Source organism: Coregonus lavaretus (genome assembly GCF_964263955.1).
Source record: "Coregonus lavaretus genome assembly, contig: HAP1_SCAFFOLD_4058, whole genome shotgun sequence".
Taxonomy (NCBI): domain Eukaryota; kingdom Metazoa; phylum Chordata; class Actinopteri; order Salmoniformes; family Salmonidae; genus Coregonus; species Coregonus lavaretus.
In genome coordinates this window covers 24862-49684 of record NW_028159123.1, presented here as the reverse complement: position 1 = coordinate 49684, position 24823 = coordinate 24862, and the positions used below count along the sequence as shown (strand labels likewise).

General features: G+C 47.6%; 1 protein-coding gene across 1 annotated transcript; it reads right to left on the bottom strand.

Annotated features, from left to right (window-relative positions):
• LOC311123256 (BCL-6 corepressor-like) lies at window positions 1-19904 on the bottom strand (the record flags this gene model as incomplete). The annotated part of the gene is made up of 8 exons (XM_084197513.1): window positions 19779-19904; window positions 17158-17233; window positions 12516-15872; window positions 9077-9133; window positions 8316-8481; window positions 7115-7396; window positions 4767-5126; window positions 1-338 (listed from the first exon to the last, which is right to left on the bottom strand). Coding segments are annotated over exons 1-8 (4725 nt in total), but the record flags the coding sequence as incomplete, so codon positions are not given.
• Window positions 19905-24823: the final 4919 nt, after the last annotated feature.

The window sequence follows — 24823 nt, the reverse complement described above, 5'->3', positions numbered from 1 at the left end:
CTTGTCCTCCAAAGCTGCTCCCAGATCAGTGCTTCCATGTTGGTTGCTGCTGCCATTCAGCAGCTCTCTCCTCCGCTCCCTCTCTCTCTGGCTGGTGTGTTTGGTCTTGCACGGCCGCTTGCCCTTGGGTTTGTCCGTGTTGCTATGACGACGGGGCTTGAGAGAGGCGGTGTCTTCGGTGGGGGGCTCAGGGGCCGAGGAGGGGGGGCACTGACCCTCAGTCTTCACCCCCAGCCCTCCTCTCCTGGGCTCCTTGGATCCCCAGTCACAGCCTGGCCCCATGAGGGGCCCCTGGGGGGCAGATCTGTCCCTCTGCTGGGTCGAAGGGAGCAGTCCAACTACAGGACAGAGAGAGAGAGGGAGAGAAAGAATGCAAGTTTAGAAAGGAAGAGAAAGACATTCACTGTGAAAGAGAGACTGAAGGATAGGGGTGCAGAGGTAAAGCTCGACTAGCTCTCTACGTCTGCTGATTTATTAATGAGGATGAATATCTCTGTCTGGGAGCGCGCGCACACACACACACACACACACACACACACAAGCACACACACACACAAACACATTGTAGAGGCACTCTCAGTTTGAGTAATGAGTAAATGCAATTCCCACTGTCTTTTTTCAACCTCACACACACAGTGAAGAAGTACCCATGATGGACATTTAAAAAAATGTCCTTGAAATTACAATGGCTGGAGGGTGAGGGTGGTTGGCCTACAAGTCTAAATATTTTCTTCCCTGGAAAACACATTACACACACACTGTCTCTTAAAGCTCCCCCCAATACACTCACCCGTACATACATCAGTCACACCCACACCAGTAGACACACTCACCCGTACACACAGTGGTGGAATATTACGCCTCATTAACCCAGGACAGTGGTTGCCGTAGTGCTGTAATTAAATAGGTCGGAGGAGGGCGACGCCTCGCTGTCAATCATACTCTCTGGTTACCACGGAATCATCAAGACAGCAGGTAATACCCTTTCTTACTCTCCTTCTTTAATCCCTCTCTCTTTCTTAGTATATTCATCTCACACTTTTTCTCAACTGTGGTGTGAGCACGGGGAAAGCCCTAGTTTAACACTCTCTCTCTGTCTTTCTCTCTCTCTTTGTTTTTCTCTCTCTATTTGACTGGCCTTGAAGGGAAACAGTCATTCATCACACGTTAGTCACACTACACCTGCCCCCATATTTCTAAAAGGCATGTGCACGTGCTCTCACTCACACACACACACACACACAGGCTCACACACAGGCTCACACACACACACACATTCAGATATTCCTGCTACACCATCATGTCTGTGCCAGTTACCAGTTAATCTGACTATTCTCTCATTATTAATTGTATTTATTTATAAAATGTAAGGGCTTTCTGTATTGTTATCTAATGTTGGTGGGCCATATATACCTGTTTTAATGATACTCCTCAATTTCCCTTAAGTGTACTTTTACAGAGATGAGATTTACTTCAAAATGCATTCACCCTATTGCTTACACATATCAAGTTGTTTCAGATCTACACAAGTGCCTAGGGAGGAGGGGTTAGGGTTTGTTCTGGACAGGGCCTACCTATACTGGCCCAATAAGCACATGCCATAGAGCTATCCCTTATTGGGACAGTGGTTAGTGTGTTCATCATTGGTGCTGGTGGCCCGGGTTCAAGACCTGCTAGGGGAGTCACCCTACTCTCACATTCTTAGCAATATACTGTATGTTAATGTCATTATTTGGCAACAGTTACAACACACCTATCTGATCTAATTAAAATAAGTATCTAATTGAAAGATGGGAATCGGTAGAATTCTCGATAGCTGAGCATCTACAAGACAACGCTCTATCATCTTTTTGAAATCCACGCCACATATATCATGTAGAACAAACATGTCTCTGATTAGGAATCACATCAGCTCACATTGCATTTCTATCTGGAACATTCCAATGTGTTGCCAAAACATGGCCCAGGTGGTGGTGTTGCTTCTGATAGAAATATACGTAGGTTGCCATATTCTCAGAATATCAGAAATGTGTATATTTACAGTAGCATGTCTTTACTTTCTCACATTTGCCATTTAAGCAATGATTATGCCAGTTATACCAAAACAATGCACAACACAGAGTTCCATCTCCAAGCTTTAACGTGGAAAAACAGACAAACTGCAACAGAATCACTTGACATACATGGTATGTGGTGTTGATTTCAAGAAGACAGTGGAGAGATGCTCAGCTATATAGAATTAACAAATACTGATAACTTATGAGAGGTAGTGGAAATGTGGTTATAATTCATGCTCAAGACGTAATCCTACAGATTCCCATCTTTCAATGAGAAACTCATTTTAATTAGATCAGATCGGTGTGTTGTAACTGTTGCCAAATAATGACATTAACATAGAGTATATTGCTAAGAATGTGAGAGCAGGGTGACTCCCCTAGCGGGTCTCGAACCCAAGCCACCAGCACCAATGACAAATGCCCTCACCACTGTCCCAATAAGGGATATCTCTCAAGCAAGTGCTTATTGGATCAGTATAGGTAGGCCTTGTCCAGAACAAACCCCGCTTCCCTAGGCACTGAAACAACTTGATAGGTGTAACCAATAGGGTGAATGCACTCTGAAATAAATCTCAGCTCTGTTAAAAGTACACTCAAGAAAATATTTTATTGATCATAATGATTCAGGAGTATCATTAAAATATATGGCCCACCAACATTAGACAACTATACAGAAACCCCTTAAATTGCTGAAATAAGCAAATAAAATCAATGATGAGGGAATAGTCAGATTAACTGATACCTTACACGGACATGGAGGTGTAAAGATCAGCGTACCGTGAACCAAGAGGCTGTGAGTTCAAATCCCAGTTGAGGACATGTTGAATAATAATTACCGATTAATTGAACATGCCCAATGTAATCCTGTGTGTCAAATATATAAGTTCAAAACTATCTTAAAAGCACTGTGTGTGAGTATCCCTAACCTTACCAATAGACAAAGAGCTGTGAATGGATCAGTGGTTCACCAATCAGGGCATTGATTGGCTCGGCAACAGTAACATGATATGTAATGATTCTTTGGGGGGGACACAAATGTTTTTCCAACGTTCCCATGGAACGTTAATATCTTACGTTCTGACCTAATGAGACTCTTAAAGGAACGTTCTCTAAAGTTGTGGGAACGTTAGTTGTTAGTTTTAACCACAGACACAGCCTCTCTAACACTCTAAACCCTAAACACTCTAAAGAGACCTCCACAGGCCCTCTGGACCCAGCAGGAAGTGTCCTCCTACGTCACTTCCTGTCCACTCTGCTGGGAAAGCCCCTGATCCCTGGCAGGCTGACTACGCCGCTAATGTAGAGAGGAAGTGACATCACAAAGCACAGGGATATTGAAGGCTAAACCTGTCACGACCTCCGTCGAAGCTGCCTCCCCTCCTTGTTTGGGCAGGCTTCGGCGTTCGTCGTCACCGGCCTACTAGCCACTGCCGCTTCATTATTCATCATTCCATTTGTCTTGTCTTGTCAATCACACACACCTGGTTCTTATCCACTCATTAGTCCATGTATAAGTGTTCCCTCTGCCCCCCTTGTCTTGTGGGTGATTGTTTAATTGTGAGAGTAGTGTAGCTCGGTGGAGCTACTCGTACCTTGTTATTGCCGGGGTAGATATTTCCCCTGTGCCTGTTATTGTTGGAGCTACCGTTACCTTGTATTGCCAGGGTATATTTTCCCCTGTGCCTGTTTCGTTTGTCCAGCACTATTTGTGTACGATGGAATACCCTCCTGCGCCTGCTCCTTCTATCACACTCATCACAAAACCATAGAGAGCCTAGATTAACTTCTGTCTGTGGCTTCAACACTGCTGTCAGAGAGGAGATATTGAGGAGATGCGAAGGACATAAAAAAAGATATGGAACAGCTTATTGCAAAGTAAAGTCTATGTACCGGGGGGCTAGGGTTAGTCTATTATATCTGGTGTATATCTGGTGTTATTCTCCTGTCTTATCCGGTGTCCTGTGTGAATTTAAGTATGCTCCCCCTAATTCTCTCTCTCTCCCTCCCATCCCGGAGGACCTGAGCCCTAGGACCATGCCTCAGGACTACCTGGCCTGATGACTCCTGGCTGTCCCCAGTCCACCTGGTCGTGCTGCTGCTCCAGTTTCCACTCTTCTGCCTGCAGCTATGGAACCCTGACCTGTTCACCGGACGTGCTACCTTGTCCCAGACCTGCTGTTTTCAACTCTCTCTCTCTACCGCACCTGCTAGTTCAACCTCTAAATGCCCGGCTATGAAAAGCCAAGTGACATTTACTCCTGATGTACTGACCTGTTGCAACCTCTACAACCACTGTGATTATTATTTGACCCTGCTGGTCATCTATGAATGTTTGAATATCTTGGAGAAAAATCCAATGTACTGTTATAATCTCCACCCGGCACAGCCAGAAGGGGACTGGCCACCCCTCAGAACCTAGATCCTCTCTAGGTTTCTGCCTTTCTAGGGAGTTTTTCCTAGCCACCGTGCTTCTACATCTGCATTGCTTGCTGTTTGGGGTTTTAGGCTGGGTTTCTGTATAGCACTTTGTGACATCTGCTGATTTAAAAAGGGCTTTATAAATTACATTTGATTGATTGATTAAAGACTGCTCCATACTGTACATAGTAGGAGTAAAAGCCCACTACCACTGGCGACAAGGCTACAGGACAACCCCACAGAGACAATCAGAATCAGACAACTCAGACAGACTGCAGACAGACTGCCTACCTCGTTTAGCGTCTCCATTAGCCAGCATCTCTCTGGCCCAACTCTTCGTGATCTCTGGCTTCTGTGACAGAGGTTTCACTTCCGGGTCAACCTTGAACTTCCTGTCCTGAGTGGGCGGGGCATGGGCTGGGGTCCAGGTTGGGGTCGGGGGTAGTGGCCGGGGCAGGAAGGAGGGACTGTGATGTGATGACCATGTCCTCTCCTCTTTGACCTCTGGCCTCTCGGGGGAGGAAGCGGTGGGCTTGCGGAGGTGGAGCCCCTTCAGCTCGATACACACCTTCAGCTTCCTCACCTCTTCATCATCATCATCATTAGTAGTAGGAGCCGTAGGTTGCTCACTGCCCCACAGCACACACACATCTACGGACCCAGAGAGTGGGCATTATTGGAGAACAAACACACACACACACACACACACACACACACACACACACACACACACACACACACACACACACACACAATAGGACACATACAGACACACCCACACTTACAGACACAGGAGTACAACATAAACAGACACACGCATGCATGGACACACATACACACATACACACACACGCATGGACACACATACACACATAGAGACAAAAAAGACACAAGGCCCACTCTCACAAGCTGATGAGCTGTACAGCCTCATGTAAGCTACACTTTAAGCATAGGCAAAGCCTTTGTGTGTGTGTGTGTTTGTGTGTTTGTGTAAGAGAGAGAGAAAGAGAGAGTGAGGGGGCGGAAAGAGAGAGAGAAGTGTGGGGGGGGGGGGGGGGGGGGGGTTCTCAAATGCCCCAGGGAGGAATAGCCCTCTCGCCTGCCAGCACTGGGAGAGCGAGTGCAACCACATGCCAAAAGAAAAGGGGAAAAATAACAGAAACCCAAACACGCAAGGGAAGAAAGAAAGGATATGAAAAGAAAAGAGCAGCTTTGAAGGTAGTGGTAGAGGAATGGAGAGAATGGCTGTCCTGCTCCCTCCCTTCTCTCTCTCTCTCTCAAAGACAGGATTAAACACTTCTCTCACTCCTCTCCTCTCCTCTTGTGTGTTCTCTCTCTCTCATGCTCTATCTTCACTGAACTGGCTGCCACACAGAGAGAGGGATGGGACAGAGAGAAAGAGAAATGAAGGACAATGGTTGTGGGAGAAAAAGGAGAGAGGGTTGGAACAGACAGAGGGTTGAAAGAGAGAGGCAACAGAGATGGAGGGGGGAGAGAGAGCCAGACAGAGCAAGAGAGATTGGACACCTACGGTGATGAGGCAAAGAGAGAGGGGTGAGAGGAGGGACAGAGAGAGGGGTGAGAGGAGGGAGAGAGAGAGAGGGGTGAGAGGAGGGACAGAGAGAGAGGGGTGAGAGGAGGGGCAGAGAGAGGGGTGAGAGGAGGGACAGAGAGAGAGGGGTGAGAGGAGGGGCAGAGAGAGAGGGGTGAGAGGAGGGACAGAGAGAGAGGGGTGAGAGGAGGGGCAGAGAGAGAGGGGTGAGAGGAGGGGCAGAGAGAGAGGGGTGAGAGGAGGGACAGAGAGAGAGGGGTGAGAGGAGGGGCAGAGAGAGAGGGGTGAGAGGAGGGGCAGAGAGAGAGGGGTGAGAGGAGGGACAGAGAGAGAGGGGTGAGAGGAGGGACAGAGAGAGAGGGGTGAGAGAGAGACAGAGAGAGGGGTGAGAGGAGGGACAGAGAGAGAGGGGTGAGAGGAGGGGCAGAGAGAGAGGGGTGAGAGGAGGGACAGAGAGAGAGGGGTGAGAGGAGGGGCAGAGAGAGAGGGGTGAGAGGAGGGGCAGAGAGAGAGGGGTGAGAGGAGGGACAGAGAGAGAGGGGTGAGAGGAGGGGCAGAGAGAGAGGGGTGAGAGGAGGGGCAGAGAGAGAGGGGTGAGAGGAGGGACAGAGAGAGAGGGGTGAGAGGAGGGACAGAGAGAGAGGGGTGAGAGGAGGGGCAGAGAGAGAGGGGTGAGAGGAGGGGCAGAGAGAGAGGGGTGAGAGGAGGGACAGAGAGAGAGGGGTGAGAGGAGGGACAGAGAGAGAGGGGTGAGAGGAGGGACAGAGAGAGAGGGGTGAGAGGAGGGGCAGAGAGAGAGGGGTGAGAGGAGGGGCAGAGAGAGAGGGGTGAGAGGAGGGACAGAGAGAGAGGGGTGAGAGGAGGGACAGAGAGAGAGGGGTGAGAGGAGGGACAGAGAGAGAGGGGTGAGAGAGAGACAGAGAGAGAGGGGTGAGAGGAGGGACAGAGAGAGAGGGGTGAGAGGAGGGACAGAGGGAGAGGGGTGAGAGGAGGGACAGAGAGAGAGAAAGGGTGAGATGGAGAGAAAAGGCTGAAAGAGCCACATTGACACGGGTCGATAAGAGAAAACTACATCCCCCACACTCACCTGAAGTCATCCTGGCCTTCTCTGAGCTATTTCCTCCTTCCTCCTCTCCCTTCTGTAGGCTGTGTGTGTGTTTCCTAATGGCTACCATGCCCTGCACACCCTTCTCCTGGGGGTGCCCGTCTGCCGGTGCCAGTACTGGGGGTGAACATCGCCAACCCTCGCCCTCTCTAGCACCATCTCTAGCCCCCTCCCAGGCCTCCTGTCCTGGGTACAGGCTCTCCCTCTGGCCCCCACACCTCTGTAGGACTGGGACTCTGTTGTTCCCATAGTCCTGCCTTCCACCTAGACCAGGGAGGAAGACCGAGAGTGGAGAGAAGGAAAGGGGGGGAAGCGGAGGAGAAAGAAGCCACGGAGAGAGGGGAGAGATGGAGGGTGCCGAGAGAGTGAGGGAAAGCGAGAGAAAGAGAGGAGGAGAAAGAGTGAGAGAAGGGCTGTTAAACAGCAGCCAACGTTTATTCTCTTCTAAAGACAGGCTATAAAACTTTGATGGTGTAAAGAGTGTCAGTGGAGCTAACAGTCTAACCATTCACACCGGCGCTGCCACTATGGAAAAGAGGGAGAGAGGGAGAAAGAGAGAGAGGGAGGGAACAAGAGGATTTATTTTTATTTAGGACGAAAACACTCCATTCTCTCCCTCTCTCCTCCCCCATCCACCCCCTGGCATGACCCTGCCACGCCCTTCCCACACTGAGCGTGACGCTCGCTCTCCCTTTCTCTCCCTCTCTCTGCCATAATTAGGCTCCCACGTCAGTCCAGGGCTCGCTTCAATACACAGCTGGGCTCCCCGCCAACACAAGTAACCCCCCCTCCATCCCTCTTGCTCTCTCTCTCTTTCCCTCCCTCGCACTCTCTCCCTCTCTTTCTCTGGCACACTCTCTATTCCTCGCTCACTCCCATTCTTCTCTCCCATTCGCTTTCACTCGCTAACTATTCCTCTTCCCTCTCTATAACTTGCTTTGGCTCACCCCTCAGCTCTCCCCCTCCTCCTCTCCACCATTCACTCGATCTCTGCCTCATCCTCTTTATCCTCTCTCCACACAGATAAGCACAAAATGCTCCTTAAAAATAAGACTCTCTCCCCATGTCTCTCTCGTTCTCTCACTGTGTGTGTGTGTGTTGTGACCAAACCCTGCCTAGCTGAGTTTTGCTGTAAGTGTGTGTGCGTGTGCGTGTGTGTGTGTGTGCGCATTGGGTTACTCACCCTCGCTCTCTCCCTGCCTGGCGGTGTGTTGGCAGTGTTCCCAGTCTCTCTCTCTCCGCTGGCGGTCTGCCAACTCCTGTCCTGCTACCGCTGTCGACGCAGACACACACACACCCCCGCACTCCTTCTCCTTCAGCTCCAGCTCCGAGAACCGCATCATCGCCCGCTAAACACACACCCACACAACATACACAGAGACACACACAGAGAAAACAGCCATGAAACCCACTAACCGTCTAGCCCGCGCCGCACACACCTCTCTAAACCTCAATCTGGGCTGAACGACTACCGAAGCAAACAACAAGATCACATTGTGTCAAAAAAGGAGGCCAAAACAAAACAGAACAAAGAGAGAGATAAATGAACAAGCATGGCACATCCAGACACGGTTAGGTTAGACTAGTGCAGTCAGCCACGGTGAGTCCATGCGATCGCTCTTGGGCCCTAGTTCCTGCCATCTCCCTTCCTGAAACATGAACACAGCTAGGAAACACATACGGCTAGCCCTGAGGCTCACAGAGAGAGAAAGAGAAGGAGAAAGAGAAGGAGAGAGAGAGAAAAAAGAAAGGGAGGGCGCGAGAGAGAGAGAGAGAGAGAGAGAGAGAGAGAGAGAGAGAGGGAGGGCGAGAGAGAGAGAGAGAAAAGGAGGACGCAGTACAGAGCAAGTGAGAGAAAAATAAATAGGGAGCTGATAGAGGGCAGAAGGGGAGAGAAAGCCTGTCTGAGGGGTAGAGTGTGATAAAGAAATGTAAAGAACTGACCTCCCAGTTAGCTGCAGGTTGACTTATATTACTCCCCTCTCGTGATATGACTTCCATCTAAGCAATTAGAACGGGGGGCTCAATATATCTGTCCATCATTTCAATATATCTGTCCATCATTTTCATATCTGTCCATCATTTCAATATATCTGTTCATAATTTCAATATATCTGTCCATCATTTCAATATATCTGTTAATCATTTCAATATATCTGTCCATCATTTCAATATATCTGTCCATCATTTCAATATATCTGTTAATCATTTCAATATATCTGTTCATCATTTCAATATATCTGTCCATCATTTCAATATATCTGTCCATCATTTCAATATATCTGTCCATCATTTTCATAATTTCAATATATCTGTCCATCATTTCATGTAGGTATTGTATGTTAAAATGTATTTCTCCACGTCTTTGCAACCCCCTTTCTCAACTCCAGGCCTCTGGGTCCACAGAACTGCTGGTTTTTCTTCTTCCCCACTAATCAAGGATTGGCCAATCATTGACAATAATCAATCAATCAATTAACTACCATGATGGAAAACCAGTAGTACTGAAGACCTGGAAGCTGGGATTGAAGCACCCCTGTTATACACATACAAAATCTAGTAGCCACAGTCCCACCAAGCACACACAAACATAGTCAAATCAAACCAGTGAGTCGATCTATAAACACATTATAAAACTATCAAACCCTTGTTTTCTGAACTGATTTTTTAATTACAATGGGGGGGGGGGGGGGGGGGGATTGTGTGTATATAATATAACTTAATTGAGTTATTAAGATGATAGTAAACGTGCAGAAATCTAGCATTTGAAAGCTTTGTTTTCCAGCTCTGTATCAGCAATCATAACCAGATGGTTCAAAGGCATGTTCACAACATATGGACAGACGGGTGGAACCAACCAGTAACATAAATGTGCCTCTGCCTTATTCAGATACACCATAATAGGTGTGTGTGTCTAGCCAGAAATGGTATACACATGTGTTTTTAATCTAATCTAACTAGAACCACTGATGTTGGTCTTTAATAAGTAGAAAAGTAGATGCAGTGGATGATCACTCAATAATGCAGCACAGGTGGAATGGGTTCAATCGTGCAGCACTGAATCAGTGTTTGAGTATATAGCATGCGTGTGTTTGTCCATGTGTTCAATGTGTGTGTGTGCGTGTGTGAGAAGCCAGGCACTAATAGCCATTGGGGAGGGATGTGTGACCTTGGACAAGGCCAGGGTGGGTGGGGGGTGGTTGAAAGGGTGGAGGGGTGGAGGGGACTTTATAAACAAGGAACCCCATCCATCCACCTTTCAGCCCCTCTGGCTCACCTTGGGGTTAAGCACAGCAAGAGGCAGGGTGAACCATGAGGCTACCCCCCCCCCCCCCCCCCCCAGAGCAGAGCACGCTAACAACTTAACCATTGTTGCCTAGACAACTCACAGGGCAAGGTTAACCTATCACTGACTGTCAACAGGCTTAAAATGTCCTCTCATAAACTCTGAGGCAACAGCTAAGGGCTGGGATAAGCCTATAACTCTGGACTAACCCCGCCCTAGTTCAGATATGGGGAGCAGGTGTCTGATACATAGTCTGATTCTAAGACATCTACAGTGGGGAGAACAAGTATTTGATACACTGCCAATTTTGCAGGTTTTCCTACTTAGAAAGCATGTAGAGGTCTGTAATTTTTATCATAGGTACACTTCAACTGTGAGAGACAGAATCGAAAACATAAATCCAGAAAATCACATTGTAGGATTTTTAATGAATTTATTTGCAAATTATGGTGGAAAATAAGTATTTGGTCAATAACAAAAGTTTCTCAATACTTTGTTATATACCCTTTGTTGGCAATGACACAGGTCAAACGTTTTCTGTAAGTCTTCACAAGGTTTTCACACACTGTTGCTGGTATTTTGGCCCATTCCTCCATGCAGATCTCCTCTAGAGCAGTGATGTTTTGGGGCTGTTGCTGGGCAACACGGACTTTCAACTCCCTCCAAAGATTTTCTATGGGGTTGAGATCTGGAGACCGGCTAGGCCACTCCAGGACCTTGAAATGCTTCTTACGAAGCCACTCCTTCGTTGCCCGGGCGTTGTGTTTGGGATCATTGTCATGCTGAAAGACCCAGCCACGTTTCATCTTCAATGCCCTTGCTGATGGAAGGAGGTTTTCACTCAAAATCTCACGATACATGGCCCCATTCATTCTTTCCTTTACACGGATCAGTCATCCTGGTCCCTTTGCAGAAAAACAGCCCCAAAGCATGATGTTTCCACCGCCATGCTTCACAGTAGGTATGGTGTTCTTTGGATGCAACTCAGCATTCTTTGTCCTCCAAACACAACGAGTTGAGTTTTTACCAAAAAGTTATATTTTGGTTTCATCTGACCATATGACATTCTCCCAATCCTCTTCTGGATCATCCAAATGCACTCTAGCAAACTTCAGAAGGGCCTGGATATGTACTGGCTTAAGCAGGGGGACACGTCTGACACTGCAGGATTTGAGTCCCTGGCGGCGTAGTGTGTTACTGATGTTAGGCTTTGTTACTTTGGTCCCAGCTCTCTGCAGGTCATTCACTAGGTCCCCCCATGTGGTTCTGGGATTTTTGCTCACCGTTCTTGTGATCATTTTGACCCCACGGGTGAGATCTTGCGTGGAGCCCCAGATCGAGGGAGATTATCAGTGGTCTTGTATGTCTTCCATTTCCTAATAATTGCTCCCACAGTTGATTTATTCAAACCAAGCTGCTTACCTATTGCAGATTCAGTCTTCCCAGCCTGGTGCAGGTCTACAATTTTGTTTCTGGTGTCCTTTGACAGCTCTTTGGTCTTGGCCATAGTGGAGTTTGGAGTGTGACTGTTTGAGGTTGTGGACAGGTGTCTTTTATACTGATAACAAGTTCAAACAGGTGCCATTAATACAGGTAACGAGTGGAGGACAGAGGAGCCTCTTAAAGAAGAAGTTACAGGTCTGTGAGAGCCAGAAATCTTGCTTGTTTGTAGGTGACCAAATACTTATTTTCCACCATAATTTGCAAATAAATTCATTAAAAATCCTACAATATGATTTTCTGGATTTCTTTTTCTCATTTTGTCTGTCATAGTTGACGTGTACCTATGATGAAAATTACAGGCCTCTCTCATCTTTTTAAGTGGGAGAACTTGCACAATTGGTGGCTGACTAAATACTTTTTTTCCCCACTGTATATGAAGACATATTGTCTCTCCAAACTACAAGGACCTGCTATGACCCGCTAAAATGAGTGGCAGAATTGACCAGAGTAGTGGGTTTGATTCCTGCATGGACCACATGGGAACTGAAATGTAAACTGTAAAAGGCTTCAGATAAATGGGTCATGTTTATCATCACATCCACAGTTGCTGCCCGCCACCCTAACCCAACTACGGCCGCAGTTCTCTCAACTCACCTGCAGGGCTCGCTGTTCCCGACTCAGCTTGCTAGAGTCTGCATACAGCTCGGTGGTGACACATTTGATGCGGTCGCCCACGTAGCCTGAAGAGTTAGCGATCCTCTTGGTCAGGCTGGTCCTCCGTGAGCCTCTTCGTCCACCCTCTTCGTCCTCATCCCCCTCTCCATGTGACTCCTCTGTGTCTCCAACGCTCCCTCCTTCTATTTCACTCTCCTTCCCCAGGTCCATGTAGCGATGGATGGGTTGGGAGAAAGGTTGTCTGTCCATCTCTTCTCTCTCCTCTCCAGATGTGCGGTCGCAAGATGATGTGCAATGTCTAGACGTGCGGTCGCCAGACATGCGGCCACGATCCCCAGTTGTACGGTCTACTGCTGTGCGGTCATAATCTCCAGAAGTACGGTCTCCCATCTTGCGGTCGCCAGACGTGCGGTCCCCAGATGTGCGGGCACAGCGCAAGGTGCTTTTGACCTGCTCCCCCTGGTCCCCTGGGTCTGAGGAAGGGCTCTGGTCCTCAGGGCTCTCCTCGGCCTGAGTAACCAGTCCTGGGGAGCCCTGAGGTGGGCTAGAGGCCACACCCGGACAGCCCGTCTCCTGGAGGGGCCTGGGCCTCATACAGGTGGTCTCTGGTTGTCTGTCTGTGTGGGTAGTTCTCAGGGTGGAGCTTGGGCTGGGGTGGTGATGAAGATGATGATGAAGAAGATGATGATGATGCAGTTGGTGTTCTGGCTCCAGCTTCACTTCCCTCATGCTTTGGCCACACTTGTGTTGGTTGCCCCTGGTGATGGGAACGATGACAGGGAGTGGCGGCTTGTTGGCGGTCGGCGTAGACTCTCCATCTGTGTCGGAGTGTACGAGGTCAATGCAGACGATTCTGTCTTTGGAAGGAATACTGGTGCTGGAGGAGGAGAGGGTTCTGGGCTGGCTCCCTGCCCGCTCCCCTGCATCTTTATTGCGATTCACATGGGAACCCTCCCCTGTCTCCACATCACTCCGGCCCCTGTGGGACCCACCAAAATCCTCTGTGAGTCCCCTAGGTTTGTCCTGGCCCTGGCCACGGGACTTGGGCCCCTGATCTACCCGCTCCTGGGCTTTAGATTCTGGGTGTGTGTGCATCAGAGGGTGGGCCATCTCCTGGGAGTTGTAGGTGAGGTACTCTCCAGCATGGTAGGGTAAGGGGTGTTTGGCTGCCAGGTGGGAGGGGTAAAGGCTGTTACTGCCAAGCAGGACGGGGTGAGGGTAGGCCGGGCCCTTCCCTGGCAGAGGGAGAGAGTGGAGGGCCATGCTGTCGGGTACAGAGTAGTGCAGGTATCGGTTGGCGTAGGCCATGCTGTGAGGTAGGTAGGCCTCGCTCTGGGGCAGGTAGAGGTGGCTGGGTGGGTGCCCATTGGCATTCTCTAGACAGGGACGTTTATTATATGGAGACACCTCCTGGGACGTCTCAGCCCTCTTGGGGGCTTTGGGGGGCTTCTCTGTGAAGTTCCTATGATGGCCGGCCATGGGGGAACGTTCTGATTGGCTGGGGCTGTGTTTGGGCCAATCATTATTGGGTTTGGGGGACAGGGGTATTGTGGAAGGAGGATTGAGATTGGAAGGTATTGGGGTAGTATTTGGCTCTCCTACCCTGGGGCAGGATGGGCTGCGTTGCTGGGGCTGGGGCAGGACTCTCTCCAGAGCCTTGTGTTTGATGACGGAGGGAGAGGAGCCTTTCCCTTGGGTGTCTGGGCTGGGCCTGGGGGATGAGGACAGGGCTGGGGGGTGGGGGTGTGCGTGGGTGGACCCAATGGTGGAGGAGGGTGTAAGGGTGGGCACCACCCAGGAGGAGTGCAAAGTGCTGATCATCTCTGGGGCTTTGGAGGAAGTGCTGCTGACCACTGAGGGGGAGTGGCAGGGTTGGGAGGGGGGTGAGAGGGAGAGGGTCTCTTTCAGGCGCTCCCGGCTCGGGGGATGTCCGTACCGAGGCCCCGGGGACCCCAGAGTCTCCATCTTCACAGGGAAGCCGTTAGGAGGCAGGCCTAACTCCAGCAGCCTTCCAGAGAGGTCCAGAGGCTTTGGGTCTGCTGGGTCTTTGGTAGTCGGGGGCTGATTCAGTGGGGCTGGCCGCTCAGAGGATAGTTTAGAAGGGGACTGACTGGGTCTCTTCTCACATCCCCCAGCCCTGTGATCCAATGCCCCATCCCTGGGTCTGGGTTTGTGGGGGCTGGGCCGGGCGGGGGAGGGGTGCTCTGGAGCCATGCTGCTCACATAGAACGGGTGAGGCATCGTCTGGGAAGAGGAGGAGGAAGAGGAGGAGGAGGAAGATGATGGTACTATTCTAGAGACTGGCCTCTGTAGGTCCAAGGTGCTGTCGATGTGAGGGGGAGGCAGGGGAGGAGCAGGCTGGGGGAGGCGAGAAGAGGCGCGAGGGGAGGAATCAATGGGAAGGCTACTACTATTACTATTACTCCCACCACTGCTACCACCACTACTACTACTACTACCACTGCTGTTACTGGCTCCTTTGTTGGAGGGTGGTCTACTGGGCTTACTGCTCCTGCTGGGGGGTCTGTCTCGGTCTCTGTCTGTGTGGGGGGGGGGAAGGTGTTGGGGTGGAGGGGGAGGCTGGTGAAGCTGCTGCCCAAACGGAGAGCCCTCGTGGTGGATGCGAGACCTGACACTCAACCCCTTCTCCTGGCAGTGCACCATGGAGGTGGGGGCCACCGATACCGCTGGGATCCTCATGGGAGACCCCACCAGGGGGGAGGAGATGGGGGACGGGGGGTAGGGGGGCATGTAGTAGAGCCTCTCGGCGGCGGAGGCAGCAGCAGGGTTCATGTTACCCCCCTGGGAGGCACAGAGGGACTGGTAGGCCAGGTGCTGGGGCAGGTAGGGGCTGGGCTGATTGAGGAACTGGGCCTTGTACATGCTGAGGGCCGCATACTTGGAAGAGTCCATATAGGGGTAGAGGCCCGCCTCGGGGTACAGCCCCCGGCTCAGCCCCCAGGGCAGACGCAGGTACCCGCCTGCTCCAGCACCAGCACCCCCCAGGCCCAGCTCTGAGAGCTTCTCCCCCCCAGGTCCCACACCTCTCCTGTCCAGCCCTTCTGGCCCCCTATGAAGGCTTGGTGGAGGGCTCTTGTACATGTCATGGTAGCCGTTGGTAGGCTTGCTCCTGTCCATGGAGACGTCAGGCTTGTAGAGGAGGTCTGGAAGGCCGTCCCGGTTGTAGCTGAGGGCGGTGGACCCCTCGCGGGGCTTCTCGGCCGACAGCGCTCGGATCCCTGGGTAGACCACGCCGCCATGCATGCGGAGGCCGTCCCGCATCAAGGCATTGCGGTCCAGCCCCATGGCGGCCAGGGGGGTTAGCCTGGCATCCACCTACAGGAGAAATAGCACAGGTTAAAACCTGTTATAAATGTGTTATATCCAATTTTATATATCTTGTTGATTTTATTTATTTTAATGCATTAGTCTCTCAGGTGCACTGTTTATTGTTTTATTATTTTAATTTGTCTAGTTTTTAACTTTCCCAACTTGTTTATCACTTTGAAATGCATCCCCTGGAAGAAATGTGCTCAATAAATAATTTGATTTGATGATAGACAATATTATACACATAATACACAAGGTTTACACCTATTCAACTGGTTATACACCACTCTTCAACTGGTTATACACCACTCTTCAACTGGTTATACACCACTCTTCAACTTGTTATACACCACTCTTCAACTGGTTATACACCACTCTTCAACTGGTTATACACCACTCTTCAACTGGTTATACACCTCTTCAACTAGTTATACACCACTCTTCAACTGGTTATACACCACTCTTCAACTGGTTATACACCTCTTCAACTAGTTATACACCACTCTTCAACTGGTTATACACCTCTTCAACTAGTTATACACCACTCTTCAACTGGTTATACACCTCTTCAACTAGTTATACACCACTCTTCAACTGGTTATACACCACTCTTCAACTGGTTATACACCTCTTCAACTAGTTATACACCACTCTTCAACTGGTTATACACCTCTTCAACTAGTTATACACCACTCTTCAACTGGTTATACACCTCTTCAACTAGTTATACACCACTCTTCAACTGGTTATACACCTCTTCAACTAGTTATACACCACTCTTCAACTGGTTATACACCTCTTCAACTAGTTATACACCACTCTTCAACTCGTTATACACCTCTTCAACTAGTTATACACCACTCTTCAACTGGTTATACACCTCTTCAACTAGTTATACACCACTCTTCAACTGGTTATACACCTCTTCAACTAGTTATATACCACTCTTCAACTGGTTATACACCTCTTCAACTTGTTATACACCACTCTTCAACTGGTTATACACCTCTTCAACTTGTTATACACCCCTCTTCAACTTGCCTTATACACCTCTTCAACTAGTTATACACCCCTCTTCAACTAGTTATACACCACTCTTCAACTGGTTATACACCTCTTCAACTTGTTATACACCCCTCTTCAACTTGCCTTATACACCTGTAGCATGTTACAGTATCCACACACGGTATGACTTTACTTGTGTGAGGTATGAGGCTATGGTTAACGTCGCTTAACCTTATTATAAACAGTGTTATAACACTAATACACATCTCATACACGGATGACGCACCATGCTTTGTGTGATGTGGTTGCCTTCTCTTAAATCCAGGTTTCTCTGGGTCCCCGCATCACTAACAGGTACTCTCCTAGAAAGAGAAAACACATGGTCAGAATAATTTGTACACACACACACACACACACACACACAGTGGTGTGGCAGTGCTCGAGTTAATGACAAGCTTAAAGGCTTGAGTTTTCAATAGCACCAGCAACACACCAGGCTGAGAAAGAGAGAGAGGTGGGAGGGGCAGAAAGGTGGGGAGAGGGTTTGATGTATCTGCTATAGCAACATCTATCACGACCCTCTCACACAAACACACGCACACACACACACTCACATGCCCGCCAGCTGAAGTAGCCCCCCCCCCCCCTCCACCCACCCAGGGAGTAGACAACGTGCATTGTGGGGCCCAGGCCATTCAGTCACGTTCTCCAAACACTCGTTTTCACTTGTTCGCTCTGGCCTCCTTGACCCTCTCTCTCTCTCTCCCTCTTTCTCTCCCTCCATTCTGCCTGCCAGCTAAGCGAGGGATGATCATAGTTCACAGACTGCTCCAGTGGGAGGCCATTCAACCTCTGCTACAGAGCAACGGATCGTACACACACACACTAATTAATAAACAAACTCCATGGTCATGTATTTCTAAACCCAGACTAGGAAAGTGTTCTCTTCTTAGTTAGCCCACACAGTAGAAAATGGCCCAAAACCGGTCTCTCACACACACACAGCGTCAGAACTTAATACACACTTTGTCGTGACCTGTGTATGGTGAAAGTGCTGGTAGCGACTAGCGAGAGGTCCCTATATAGCCAAGTCAGTCAGTCAGTCAGTCAGTGAGTGAGTGAGTGAGTGAGTGAGTGAGTGAGTGAGTGAGTGAGTGAGTGAGTGAGTGAGTGAGTGAGTGAGAGAGAGAGAGACATACTCAGCTCCTCCATCATTGGAAAGAAAGGCGTCTGTGGCTCGAGCTGCCGCGCCACCGGCATGCTGCTTTTATTACAGTGACCCCAAGCTCATTAATCACCCTCTCCCTCGCTCAACCTCTCCCTCGCTTGCGCAGCTCCTCCCTTCCCCCTCTTCTTCCTTGCCTGGAGGCTTGAGCACAACCGAATCCTGCCTGCCTGGCCTGCCCGAACAACATCTGCATGAGATGAAACTGAGAACTCAGAACTCTTAAGGTGCCCGCATACTAGGTTCGGTTTGCTCCTAGCAGAAGAACTTGGCTAGACGAAGTGAATGTCTGTGCTTCGCATACTCCCTTTAACTAGAGACATTCGCTTGAAAAACAAGAAAGAAGCTGACTGTTTGTCCCTCTTGAGACACCATAGCAACAACATAGCCAGTATACACTTCCTCAAAAAAGTCTGAATTAATCTAAGAAAAATCAAGAAATCTGCAATAGATTTTTACGTTTTTGCCAAGGAGGTCTTAGTCGCGTAATTTTACATTTAACTAAGATTTTTGTGCATTATGTCTCAAGTGACTAGTAGTCTCTCGTTGAATGAAAACAAACACTTAATTGAAGAATCCCATCCATAGTTCCCACTCTTACTAGGAGTAGTACTGTTGACCAATCACTGACGAAGGGGTGTCGACTCCGGCTACCAAACTTAGACAGCCGGAAAAAAAACCTGCCCAGGGCCGGCGCCAGAACGAATCAGTTGGAGGGGCATTTGATTTCCATAGGGGGGCAGATTTTTTTCATGGGACCTCCTATGTGTGTACGCGTTTGCTCGTGCACTAATTATTTTAACACTAGAACTGCTGGGCCTCGAGGGACCCCCCTTCAAGCTAATTGTGACTGCAACATTCTAACAGTGTAATTAATACATTTCAAATATGCTATCACTAAAACAACTATGAAACAGAAAGCATATGTTTTGGAACACGGTAACAGCTTCTTTTAATAACAATATAATAAAACAAATATGTAATCACCAATTGTGAATGAAGAACAGGGCGGGCCATTCTATTGTGTTATTATATGGCGGGACGGGACATGCCATACTCTTTTGGTCCAGACAGCATCAGATACATGGGCTACACATACTGAGACAGAGGGGCGCTGTTTCCCTCGCTCTAATGATTTATCTGAGATTGATGCGTCTTTCTGTCGCCGGCGTCTCGGTCAAATAAATTATCAATATTTTAATATTTTATTTGGACGGGCAAGGAGGTACGGTAGGGCGGGCCAGGACCCCTAAGGACGCCCATAATGCTGGCTCTGCCCCTGCCGAACACCAAAACTAACAAAAACGTCACAAATTGTCGTCATAATAATTTATATGCGTGAACTGTTTCCACTGGGAAGCATGTGACAGGCATTATGCCCGGTCATCCCGGATGGCATGGACGTTTTTGTTAGCCCTGTGTGTGTGAGAATCTGCCCGAGAAAGTCTGCAGCCCAAACAGTCAGGATCGTTCTGTTTTACCCGACCCGCCATATCGTCACTTGCACACTGTTTTTTCCATGCACTCACAGGAAACCTTGTCAGGGGGACTGAATTCAGCATTCGGAAGGGGAAAGAGAAAAAGAGTGGAGCCAGATTGTATGTCGACTGAGGAGCATGGAGAGGTTGAGAGGAGAGAATAGAGGGTGGAGGAGAGGTGGATGGATGGAAAGGCAAACTGACCTCTCCTCCATGACCATCCCATACATTTGGGCCCTCTCGTGACTCATCCATGGGGGAACCGTTCCGTACATCTGTGTAGCGGAGAGCATGTCATTCCCTCATGGGACGCCGGTATACAGTCCGTCTTAAAACACCTCCAACCGACCACCGCTCTGCAAGACAGTTAAAACCAGACGGTGCTATGACGCTCTCCATCGGTCCATCCATGTAGGCCTAAACTCACAATGTTAAGCAATAAACCACATTAAAAGCCTACATAAAATAGCAGAATGCATTAGGCCTACACAGAAACCTGTAGGTGTGGGGTTACAGGTTTCGATTGTTCAATTGGCTCAAGGAATTGGCAACACGAGATCGATTAGGGCAAACGGGGTTCAAAATCAAATCAAATGTTATTGGTCACATGCGCCGAATACAACAGATGCAGACTTTACCGTGAAATGCTTACTTACGAGCCCATTCCCAACAATGCAGAGTTAAAAAGTAAGAAGAATATTTGCACAAAAAAAATAGTCACAATAAAATAATAACGAGGCTATCTATATACAAGGAGTACCCGTACCAACTTAATGTGCAGGGGTACGAGGTAGTTGAGGTAATACAGTATGTACATGTAGGTAGGGGTAAATGTGACTAGGCAATCAGGATAGATAATAAACAGAGTAGTAGCAGAAGCGCGTGTGAAGAGTGTTAAAGTGTGTCTATATGTGAGTGTGTGTGCAGTGGTGGAAAAAGTACACAATTGTCATACTTGAGTAAAAGTAAAGATACCTTAATAGAAAATGACTCAAGTAAAAGTGAAAGTCACCCAGTAAAATACTACTTGAGTAAAAGACTAAAAGTATTTGGTTTTAAATATACTTAAGTATCAAAAGTAAATGTAATTGCTAAAATGTACTTAAGTATTTTTTTTAAATCATTTCAAATTCCTTATATTACGCAAACCAGACGGCACAATTTTCTTTTTTCTTTATGGATAGCCAGGGGCACACTCCAACACTCAGACATAATTTACAAAGCATTTGTGTTTAGTAAATCCGCCAGATCAGGTAGTAGGGATGACCAGGGATGTTCTCTTGATAAGTGTGTGAATGTAAAGAGTACTTTTGAGTGTCAGGGAAACTGTATGGAGTAAAAAGTACATAATTTTCTTTAGGAATGAAGTAAAAGTAAAAGTTGTCAAAAATATAAATAGTAAATTAAAGTACAAAGTACTTACTTAAGTACTTTCACCACTGTGTGTGTGTCTGTGTTGAAGTGTCAGCGTAGTATGTGTGAGTAGAGTCTAGTGAGTGTGCATAGACCGGTGCAAGAGAGTCCGTGCAAATAAAACACACAATTATACAAAATTATTCTAATAATGAAGAGGGTCAATGTAAATAGTCCAGGTAGCGCTTTGATTAACTGTTCAGCAGTCTAATGGCTTGGGGGTAGAAGCTGTTCAGGAGCCTTTTGGTCCCAGACTTGGCACTCCCTGGTTCCACTTGCCGTGCAGTAGCAGAAAGAACAGTCTATCATTTGGGTGGCTGGAGTCAATTTTCAGGGCCTTCCTCTGACACTGCCTGGTATAGAGGTCCTGGTTGGCAGGGAGTTCGGCCCCAGTGATATACCCTCTGTAGCGCCTTGCCCAAATAGCCAATGCACTGTGTAATGTTCAATAGCCTATTGACCATATCCATTGGCACAAAATCCTCAACAATGTGCGCAAACACACACTACTACAGATACCAATTGAGTGGTATTTTTTAAGGTTAAGGTATTTTTTATGTATTTTCTAAGCCTATAAATGTTTATATATATTATATGTTTAAAATATAGATATTTAATATATAGGCTATATATTTAAAAAGTGTTTTAGATATTTCCTAGGATAGACAAAGATAATGGCAGCTTTAGCCATTTGTCACATCAAGGGAGGGTTTCTCTATATTTCTGTAGACCTATAAGGGTAGGCTATATGCTACGTGTCCACCATGCCTAGGCTGTAACTGATTTACAGTGTCCGAGGCTGGAATGTTTGACAGCTACGCCTCTTTACAATACACAGGTGAATAGTAAAAGAACTAGCTGCGCATCTTTGAAGAGCTGGTTGTGTGTGTGTATGTGTGTGTGTGTCCAGTGTGTGTGTGTGTGTGTGTGTCCAGTGTGTGTGTGTGTACAACAGGAGGAAAAGCCAGACCACGTCGACGCCCATCCCCGGTGCTAAGAATAGTTTGCACAACAAACATCTCCCGACGGCAATCCATCAGGCCGTAGCCAGGCGGCAGGCAGACCGGAGAGGGGTAGCCGGGCTACGTTTATAAAACAGACCGCTGGAGCGGAGCACGATTCGCACCATTAAACCACCGGGTGTTTTTAGCAAGCCTCATAACCTGCAGTCCAGCCATTATTATGTGTTGTGTGGGAGGGATCTGTGCGCACAGACAGACAGAGAGAAATAAAGAAATAAAGAGGGGAGGAGAGAGAGAGAGAGAGAGAGAGAGAGAGAGAGAGAGAGAGAGAGAGAAGGGAGGAAACTGTGGCGCACAAACAATATTGTGAATACCACCTATATTTATTTATTTATCTTCCCCCACGATTCGTGCTACAACTAGTTGCAAATTGCTAAACACTGTACATAGCTGATAATATAACACTTGAAAACGTCTATCTTTTTGGAACCTTTTTGAGAGCAATGTTTTTGGTTGATGTTGTTACATTTGTTTCTTCTCACTTGCTTTTATTTCACTTGCTTTGGCAATGTAAACAAAGCCTCTTTGAATTGAATTGAATATGAGCGAGAGAGAGACAGAGAGAGAGACAGAGAGAGAGAAAGAGAGAGCGAGACAGAGACAGAGACAGAGACAGAGACAGAGAGAGAGAGAGAAAAAAAGACCACCAACCAAGAATTCACAAAATGGGACAAACACCAAATTGAGACTCTGCAAAAAATATCCTCTGTGTACAACGTAAAACACCAAATAATGCATGCAAAGCAGAATTAGGCCGATACCCGCTAATTATCAAAATCCAGAAAAGAGACGTTCAATTCTACAACCACCTAAAAGGAAGCGATTCCCAAACCTTCCATAACAAAGCAATCACCTACAGAGAGATGGACCTGGAGAAGAGTCCCCTAAGCAAGCTGGTCCTGGGGCTCTGTTCACAAACACAAACAGACCCCACAGAGCCCCAGGACAGCAACACAATTAGACCCAACCAAATCATGAGAAAACAAAAAGATAATTACTTGACACATTGGAAAGAATTTACAAAAGAACTGAGCAAACTCGCCCTAAACAGAGAGTACACAGTGGCAGAATACCTGACCGCTGTGACTGACCCAAAATTAAGGAAATCTTTGACTATGTACAGACTCAGTGAGCATAGCCTTGCTATTGAGAAAGGCAGCTGTAGGCAGACCTGGCTCTCAAGAGAAGACAGGCTATGTGCACACTGCCCACAAAATGAGGTGGAAACTGAGCTGCACTTCATAACTTCCTGCCAAATGTATGACCATATTAGAGACACATACTTCCCTCAGATTACACAGACCCACAAAGAATTCGAAAACAAATCCAATTTGGATAAACTCCCATATCTATTGGGTGAAATACCACAGTGTGCAATCACAGCAGCAAGATTAGTGACCTGTTGCCACAAGAAAAGGGCAACCAGTGAAGAACAAACACCATTGTAAATACAACTTATATGTATGTTTATTTTCCATTTTGTACTTTAACTATGCACATCATTACAACCCTGCATATAGACATAATATGACACTTGAAATGTCTTTATTATTTTTGAACTTTTGTGAGTGTAATGTTTACTGTAAAAAAATGGATTGTTTAATTCACTTTTGTTTATCATCTATTTCACTTGCTTTGGCAATGTAAACATATGTTTCCCATGCCAATGCATCCCCTTAAATTGAAATTGAATTGAAAGAGAGAGAGAGAGAGAGAGAGAGAGAGGGGGCAAACAGTGAGAGAGACCTCAGTTCCAGTCCGATCTCGTTTCCTTTTACCATCACGACTTCAACTCCATCTGACCTGTCATATGGGGAGGAACAATAATGTCCTCTCGGCCAGCACTCAACCAACTCCCCAGGCTGTCCTCCTTTCAGTTGTTATTCCTCAGGAGAGAAGAATGGAAGGTGTGTGTGTGTGTGGTTGAGCAGTGGTATGGTCATCAATTCATAAAATACGAGCAAAATCTGGTAAATAAATATATAGTCTTCATTTGCACAACAACTGGCTAAACTGTCTGGAGATTAAACTAAATTTTAATGTTTAGGCTACGTGACATTACTGATATATGTTAAAAACAACAAACACATTATATTGATTTGGGTGGTGTAGGCTATAAATCTGGAAATGTGTTAATTTTTCTGTGTCTGGCATGCTGCTGTGCAAGTCCTTCTCTCTATATCGACCGGCAGGCTCGAGCGAACTGTGACGAGCAGGGCCGGGGGAGTGGGCCCGGGGCCAACTCTCTCTGAAGTGCAGCGGCTCGAGCTCTTGCTCAAAAAAAAAAATGCAGTGTGACGCAGGATAATCTCTGCAGCGACGGGGGCGAGGAGTGAGGATTAACACGGATTAATGCACACACCACTACGCAGGGCTCGGGTTTGTGTGTGTGCACGCTGCCAAAACGAAAAGAAAGCGCATACCACTTGGGATGACCGAGAATAAAACATCGAAAACAAAGCTAAGAAAGGCTTAAAAGTCACGTCTAGAGATTAGCTTTCCTGCAATATATTCACCACATCAAAATGAAGGCTGCGTCTTTGCCCGTAATGCCAGGGGGGGCCCATAATTTGTCTCGTTTAAGGTAATACAAGGATTACAGGTGTGCCTCAATTGTTGGAAGTAAAATAATAGTTCTCAATGGGTCTTTTGATATCTATCACTTTTTTTAAAATTATTTTGTAACATTCATTACCAGGATCATTATGCCGAACAAAGACAACAAATGTAGCAACCCTTTCTCCAGGGTCCTTGTTATCCGGGATCCTACCCCATTGCAGTTGGTTAAGGTTAGGATTGGCAAGGGTTACAGTC